Genomic DNA, 8,693 nt, shown 5'->3' with positions numbered 1-8,693 from the left:
AAACCCTGTGCTCCTCAAACTCTGCCCAAAAACCCTCCTGCCAGTGGTGAAGAGGAACCTAGCAACCCTAGTTTGGATGGGCATGTGAATTGGCAGAAGGGATGTGACTCACTTCTCTTTGACAAAGCGCAGAAAGCTATCTGGCAGAACCATGTTGCAGATGTCTTTCCCTGCATCCTAACTTTTTCTGGGATGTGATATTGGAGTTTCTGGTGTCCCTTAACTCTGACTGTGACAGCTAAATGGAACCTCCAGATTTGGAGGCAGCGTACCTGGAATTGCCAGTTGCTGTGAACAAGCTACAGAACATGACCATTATCTTCAAGGTCCGCTGTTGGGCTTCTGAGGAAATTGGCTGTCCACTGTGGAAAACAGGTCTTAGATCCATCGAGACATTTTTAAAATTCTTAACTAAACTAACATTTTTTTAGCAGTAAGCTTCTGAGTGCTTCAGTGTGACGGTATCTTGATTGTGCATCTGTCTAATGCCTCAGTTACACTTTAATCAAATATATACATATGGATTCATCAGCGGCATTTGTATGTAAGGATACTGGAGGACCGACTTTTCATCTTAGCATTTCATGGGCACAAAGCAAAGCCAATCCTGTAGAGGAATCAGCTCTGCTATATCCCAGTGTCTCTCCCCCCCCATCCCTTGTGCATTTATCTACAAGTAATCAAAGAATCGTTTCCCCCCAGACATTTTTCTTAAAAGTTTCCGCATAAAGCCAAGCCAGCTGAAAGAGAAATTATACATTATACATGAAGACAGTGGTGGACTTAGCGATGAGCAGATTACAGCACTAAGAAGGTAACCTTTTGGATACAATCCTTTATTTATGATAGATATTACTTTTGAAAACAGCATCGTTTTAGGCAAATGAAAAGGAAAGCCAGAGGATGTGTTTACTGAAGCAGCTGAGGTTCCCTGCTTGCTGCACTGGAAATTAGGGATGTATCTCCAAATTTTATTCTCTATTACTCATTGTTCTCCAAAGAAACCGTAAGCCAGCTCGCTGCTGGGAATGCTAAACTTTAAGCGGAGCAAGCGACAAAACAGACCAATCCAGAATCCGTTGAGCCAAATTACTTGGGTTTAAATGGAATTAATCCCCTTGAAACTGACAGGGCTAAGGGCCACTCTACATTTTAAAAACGATCATACAGTGGCTGCTTGGAAGAAAAAAAGGGGGGGAACTCCATGTGATGCTTCTTCTGCATCACTTTAATAACATCCAGCAGCTCTCTCTATTTGATTCTACTTGCAACGGAGAGTTTTTGTGATGCTGCTTTGGAAATTCTCCATGCCGTTCCGAAGTCTCCAGTGAAGAACAGCACGGCTTGCTTCAGCCACAACCAGGATAAGGCGGTTTCAAGTGTCCCCTACATGACAGAGAAAAAGATTGCTTACCAGCAGAGCTCTGTTACAATAAACTCATCTTCCATATGCCAATATTTAAAATCTATGCGTGAAGCAGATCAAATTATGCAGTTGCAAAGGAAACCAATGGTCACCAGCCTGTCTCCTTGGAAGCTTATTGGGGTTCCACAGTGAGACGATCAATAATGTTGGATAAATTACCCTGAAACAAAACTCCTGCCACCATATGGCTCTTCCCTAGCAACAAACAGAGGCCAGAGACTGTATGAGGAAGTTCTAGGGTACTACCTTGTATAATGTCAGTAAGATATACCAGCTGCGTGAGCACACCACTTACAACAATGTCCCAAACTACTCTACAATACACTGGCATCCAAGATATATATACTGTGGGACCTTAACAGAGGAAAAGTCGTGGAAAGGTTAGGTTCTGTTAGTGGTGGTCCAAAACTAGCAACAAAGATTATGAATTGGCTGTCTTGTTCAGATATAAATTTGAAAAATAAATAAATAAATAAATAAATATGCCACTGTTGAGCAGAAAAAATCTCTGAGCCACTGGTATTCTGGCAGTCTTCAAGCACAGGCTGGATAAATACTTGTCAGGGATGCTCTAGGCTGATCCTGCATTGAGCAGGGGGTTGGCCTAGATCGCCTATATGGCCCCTTCCAACTATATGAGTCTGTGATTCTATGATTCTGTGATATGCAATAGATATTATCAATGCATATGAATTGCTGGGCTGTATTTTATTTCATTTAGAGAGAAGCCCTGTTTGACTTCGTCTACAGGACAAACATGCTACACATGATCCTCCTGATATACATGATCATTGTTTCTTCTGGTATAGGCAATATGCGTATATTTCAGTTTTGGAATACACATGTATCAGATGCCAATTTAATCTGGTGTTTGGTATGCATGTACTAAGGTGATGGCACATACCAGGAGGGCTGCACTGTAGCAATTTCACACTGTACATGCAGTCACAGCACTGGGGTCCCCTGATGACTCAGAACAACCTTCTGGGGGAAATCCACTCTCTGTAAGAAAATCCCTTCTGTCCACCAAAATCTCTGGTAGATCCAACCCCTTGGGTAATAGTAACTAGGCCAGATTTTCCCAGAAATGGGCATAGTCCAAGAAGGTAAAAGGCAAGCAACCCAGCACCTTCCATTAGCTCCTTATCCCAATAACACTGTTTTTTGTTGTTGTTGTTGTTAGTCTTTAAGGTGCTACTGGACTCTTGCTCTTTTCTACTACTGTAGATCTGTGACTCTGATTGTTCAGAGAAAGTGCATTCCCATGAGGGTTGCCAACCTCCAGGTACTAGCTGGAGATCTCTTGCTATAACAACTAATCTCCAGCTGATGGAGATCAGTTCACCTGGAGAAAATTGCTGCTTTGCCCATTGGAATCCTTGGCATTGAAGTCCTTCCCTTTCCCAAACCCCACCCTCCTCAGGCTCTGCCCCAAAAATCTCCTGCTGGTGGTGAAGAGGGTCCTGGCAACCCTAATTCCCATCCAGGTTGAACATCAATTCCTATATCAGCTTTCTCCCCACCAGCATTACCATCTGTATGCTTTGACTGGACAATCTTCTACTGGTCTGGCCCACCTATCCGCCCTTGTGTCTAGGCCAGTGGGTGAACTGTGAGGGGTACTCATTTGACCGGCAAGCTGGGTACTCATTCGACCAACCTTGGAAAGATGGAAGGCTGAGTCAACCTTGAGCCAGCTACCTGAAACTGACTTCCGCCAGGATCGAACTCAGGTCATAAGAAGAGCTTGGACTGCAGTACTGCAGCTTACCTTTCTGAGCCACGGGGCCCCTTATACTGCAGACCTCCTAATACTGGCTAAATATTTCTACCGCTTCTCTGGATTTAAACAGAGAGCTGTGTGTCGTCAGATCTCCGGAGGACCCCTCCCAGCAGCTTCTTGTAGATATTAAACAGCACAGAGGACAAGATGGGGCCTTGAGGTACAATATGAACCAGAGGCCAATTTCTGTAGCAAGTGGTGTCCTCTGAAGATAGCAGCAGGGATGGGCTTTCAAACAGAGAGCAGAAAAGTCCGAGCCTCTTTCCTATAAGTCAAATACAATCAAAATTCAAGGACGGGTTTTTTGTTTGTTTTAAATTATTTATTTAATATACGAAGCCATCTTTTCCGTATTCACACATATTTTTGGATGTTCTTTTAAAATTCAAACTCAATAAAATCATGGAGAGAAAGAAGTAACCTTCTTATATTATTACAACGTTGTCAACAAAGATACCTCTTTTTGCTACTGACTTCCTGGAGCTGGGAGTGATGATTTGTATTGATTTCCCGCAGATACCAGCCCACTTTAAAGGATATGGACATGTATCAGTCATTTAAAGGTTCTCCTTCAGAACTACATCTGGTGGACCAGTTTATGCTCGAAGTAAGAATGTTATCTGTGACTTAAATCATGGTTGTGTACCCATCTTATTGTTTGCTTCTTTTGTTCTCAGTGTGTAGGGATGCCAGCTCCAGGAGATTTTGGGGGTGGAGCCTGAGGAGTGGGGTATGATGGCCATTGAGTCCACCTTCCAAAGTGGCCATTTTCTCCTACTAAACTGATCTCTGTCGCATGGAGCTCAGTTTTAATAGTGGGAGATCTTCATCTCCCACCTGGAGGTTGGTAACTTTATCAGTGTGATTGTTTTGTGCTGAGTTCAGAATGTTGTAAAAAGGCAGCTCATGAAAGTTTATTGAAATCAAATTTTGGGCAGATTCTTGGCTGTTTGATGTATTAAACGATCCCAACCTGATCAGACGACAGTGCTGAAAACCCTCTTTAAAATCTTAGGATTGGAAACAAAGTGATTAATTTTTTTTTGCAAAAATTTCAGCCAAAATCAATGTGGACCATCTCATGTGGGATATGGGGTGTGAGGCAAGATACTTCTCATGGGTATAATTATTTTTTAAATAAATATTTTTATTAGTTTTCAGTATTAAATAAGGATACAGGGAAAAAGAAAAGGGAAAGGGAAAACCGTCGGTTAAACAATATTTAACATTAAAAAAAATGCATGGGTATAATTATGATGCCAGATCAACAGTGCTTTAGGCTATGCTCTTTTTAAACGATTGGGAGGTATATTTTCTGAAAATGTTCTGGCATTTTCAGTTCTGACTTTAATTCCTCACAACTTCTTTGGGTCCATTAGTGACTTGAATATTGTCCTTGATTATTTGCTCTTCGTTATCGATACACGAGGGAATCTCGAGAGATTATTCTTGCGGCAATACAAACAATGCAAAGATGCCTGCTATTTAACACTCATGGTTCTGTAGTCTATAAAAAGCACTTGGTTGTGGCATGAACATTCAAAAGCTTCTTGTACTTAGAAGTATATTTAGCAATTATAAAGAACTCTTTGGACTGTTCAAGTAATCACAGCTATATTATCCCACAGTAGGGTAGCCAGGTACCTCCTGGCAACTGGCGGGGGATGGGAGGTAAGGTGGGGAACTTACTGGCAGCAAACTGAGGTCTAGGCTTCTGTCGCCAGCGACACGTTGACATCACTTCCAGCATGCGCTGGAAGGGACATCATCACATTACTAGCAACATGAAGGTGTTATGGTATTTGAGTAAAAACTCTTTGGTAAAAGCCATCAAGTTTTTGCCCAAATACCAGAGTGTCCACTTGTCACCAGTGACATGATGACATCACTTCCAGTGAGCGGCAGAAGTGACATTGCTGCATCACTGGTGGCAGAGGCTTAGGCCTTAGTTTGCTGCTGGTAAGTCCCCATGGTGGCCAGCTGAACGGCACTGGGTGGGGAGGTGCCCCAAAGTGGGGGAACCCCTGTCCCTGGCAGGGCTCTCGCAACTCTATTCCAAAGAACAATATAATACGCACAACCCACAAAATTAAGAGAACAATGCAAAAAAAAGAAAAGAAAAAGCACTGTATGACACAGACAAGAAAAGAAGGTTGGAGAACAATGTAGTGAAAAAGTTGTATTACATACCATACATCAAAGTAAGACGGTTGGACCCCTATAGTGACATTTCCTCTGTGATGGACATGACTAACAGGGAGGGCTAAGCCCAACAACATGGCCTAGGGACTTCAATGCTATAAAGTCTAAAGCGGCCGTTTTCTCCAGGGGAACTGATCTCTATCGGCTGGAGATCAGTTGCAATAGCAGGCGTTCTCCAGCTACGACCTGGAGGTTGGCAACCCTATTACGGTGGCTTCAGATTTGTATACATATGACAGCTGGCAACTGTTCTAAACTACTGTCTCCCCATCTTTATGCAGATGTGTAAAATACCTAACCTAGGCCAAACGTTGGACCTCCTGCTTGCCATACGTGAACTTCCAGCCTCCATGGCAGAGCTGGAGCCAGTAAGTGACATGATGAGTTTGTGTGTGTGTGTGTGTGTGTGTGTGTAACCACAGCAATACGCCAGCTGTCCTCAATGTAAATTTTAAAAGCTGGTGTGTGCACAAGGTGATCTTTTCCTTGGAAAGGAAGCAACCAACCAGACGTGTTGTTGACATTCAGATTGTAATATTGCAAGCAGCCTGATGTATAAGTTGTCATTTCACTGCATTATTCAAAAGAAACGTGGGGAAAGGTTTCGATGATCTATGTTGCTCCTGGATTTTATAGCCAAGAGAGTCATAACTAGCATGAAAGTAAATTTGAGATAGTCTAGATTTGAAATACAATATGCACTACCCGCTGGGGTATCTAAAATAGCCTTGGGCGAGTCGGAACCTGAGAGAGTTCATTAGCGGAAATAGCACCTGCAGAAGGTAATACTTCATGAATGATGACACAGTCCGTGCCAATCAGCATGCCTGATACCTTGTAGACATTGTTTGGAAATTTAATTTTTGAGAGATTTGTCATTCTTGTTTACTTACTGAAACATGCCTAGGAGCCCAAGCGATGCATCCGGACCTGGATATGCTGTTTCATATAATAATGAACATGTAGCCCTTGGCTGCCTTGACTTGGATAGCCCAGGCTAGCCCGATCTCATCACATCTTGGAAGCTAAGCAGGGCTGACCCTGGTTTATATTTGGATGGGAGACCACTAAGGAATACTAGCGTTGTGACACCGATGTAGGCAATGGCAAACCACCTGTGACTGTCTCTTGTCTTGAAAATCCCACGGGGCTATAAGTCAGCTGTAGAGGTCTGCATTAAAAACTGAAAAATCCTGAATCCCCATACCGGTATGTTTTTTTCCCCCTGGCTTTTTTCCTGATATCTGAAAATTTTGGGGTCCATTATACCCTATGGCGAATCTTTCTGGGCCTCTGGGGGGGCTATTTTCCAGGGTAGAGGTACCAAATTTCAGCATAGCTTCTTAGAAGAACCTCAAAGTTTGGTAAAGATTGCGTCAAGGGGTCCAATTTCATGCCCCCCCAAAGAGGGTGACCCATCCATCCTCCATTGTCTCCAATCTTTACCAAACTAGGAGGTTCATGTAAGGAGAGTCAGCAGCAGCTACACTGAAAATTTGGTGTCTCTACCTTAAAAAATAGCCTCCCCAGAGCTGCAGATAGATTCCCAATAGACTATAATGGAGTGGGGGGTTAAAGGTTCCCATTAAAGTCTATGGGGAATCCTGAAAAGCTGAAAAAAGCCTTTTTTTTTTTTTTTTTGCTTTTCCAGATTCAGCTTTATCAGCTACTGTTTAAAGGGACATTTTTTTCTGGTTTGGCAAAGCCAAATGCACATCCCTAGTCAGCTATGACTTGAAGGCAAAAGAAGAAGCCCTTGGCCCATGGTCTAAACAGATAATTGGTTCGGAAGATGTTTCAAGCAAGGAATCAAACTAATCTTGAACCTGAACCCCGAAACCAAACCAGAGAGGTTTTTCAGGAAACTGGATTGAACCTGAACAAAAATCTCTCAGCAGTTCCAAAACAGAAACTAAAATATATATTTTGATCATTAGGTTCTCAGAGGGTTCACTCAGGGGTAGGTAGAATGGCCCTGTCTTCTTGGGAAACCTTATGTAGATTTGGGAGGGAAGGCAATATCTTGCCTGCTTGTTGCCCACTTCTCATCATATCCTCCTGTCTCCCCCATAACTACATTACCCATCTTACCTTTTCAGCCTCTCCTTCGTTCCTTACCTAGTTGGGACTGAAGCTGCTAATCTTAGCCTCTTCATTCCTACAGGCCTCTCTAAAAACAGCATGCCAATCTACACATAGGCTCTTGTGAAATCCCTTGCTTTCATGAGGGTGTGGACAGAGGTTTGGTTGCGGTGTTGCTTTAAAAAATGCCTTGAGAATTGACATGGTAACAATTCATTGCACATCCTGAGTGAAACCTGCTTGACTGCTTAAGACATTCTGGTTCTAGATTAATTCCTGTCTTCCGAGGAAGAGAAGAGAGAGAAGCCTTGGAAATTTAATTTAGCAGCAGATAGCTGCAGGGCAAGGAACTTTGGCACTCAGTTCTTATTTGGTATAGGAAGAGTGCAAGAGAGTAAAGGGCAGGGTCACAACACCAAAGAATAATATAATAATATATCAATTAATAAAATACCAGTTATGAAGGTAGAAAGCCAGCAGGGGTCGTGGGCTATCCAGTGTGCTGCATGAAGTGTCACATGTATGATTATCTGCCTGCTGGACAGAAGTCGTGGGTGTGCGCTCGGTGCAGGGAGCTCCTGGCTCTCAGGAAGCTAGTTCACTTCCTCAAGGCCAAGGTAGCTCAACTGGAGGAGCTGAGGCAGGCAGAGAGAGAGGTGACTAAGGACTCCGGGGATGAAATAGTCACATCCCAGTCCCAAGGTGACGGCAACCTGCCAGTCACGGATGATGGAGCCTTTGGGGAAGGAGGCCATCTCACTGAGGTAGGGGAATGTGGTACCTTAGAAGGGACCTCTTCCTTGGTGGATGAACAGATACACTCTCGTACCGAGGATATGCCTCAGAGGGGAGGGGGGCTTCTTGTAGTGGGGGATTCAATTCTTAGGAATGTAGATAGCTGGGTTTCTGGTGGGTTCATGGACCGCATGGTGACTTACCTGCCTGGTGCGAAGGTTGCGGACATTACCCGTCATATAGGTAGTCTGGTAGGTAGTGCTGGGGAGGAGCCAGTGGTTGTGGTGCATGTTGGCACCAACGACATGGGGAAATGTAGTCCGTAGGTCTTGGAATCCAAATTTAGGTTGCTAGGCAGGAGACTAAAAGCCAGGACCTCCAAGGTAGCTTTCTCAGAAATGCTACCTGTTCCACGTGCAGGACCAGCTAGGCAGGCACAGATGGTGAGTCTCAATGCATGGATGA

General features: G+C 43.6%; 1 protein-coding gene across 1 annotated transcript in view; it reads left to right on the top strand.

Moving 5' to 3' along the window:
* Positions 1–708: 708 nt before the first annotated feature.
* The window catches only part of LOC130473118 (delphilin-like), a 33,778-nt gene continuing 25,793 nt past the window's right edge, over positions 709–8,693 (top strand). Inside the window, exons 1-3 of the mRNA XM_056844648.1 lie at positions 709–814; positions 3,726–3,816; positions 5,693–5,779. Coding sequence (XP_056700626.1) covers positions 3,748–3,816; positions 5,693–5,779 — 156 coding nt within the window. The 5' untranslated portion in view covers positions 709–814; positions 3,726–3,747. The remainder of the gene's footprint in view (positions 815–3,725; positions 3,817–5,692; positions 5,780–8,693) is intronic.

The sequence above is a fragment of the Euleptes europaea genome, chromosome 2 (assembly GCF_029931775.1).
Source record: "Euleptes europaea isolate rEulEur1 chromosome 2, rEulEur1.hap1, whole genome shotgun sequence".
NCBI classification, from domain to species: Eukaryota; Metazoa; Chordata; class Lepidosauria; order Squamata; family Sphaerodactylidae; genus Euleptes; species Euleptes europaea.
Note: the sequence above shows the minus strand (reverse complement) of the source record. Positions and strands in the feature narration are given on the sequence as shown.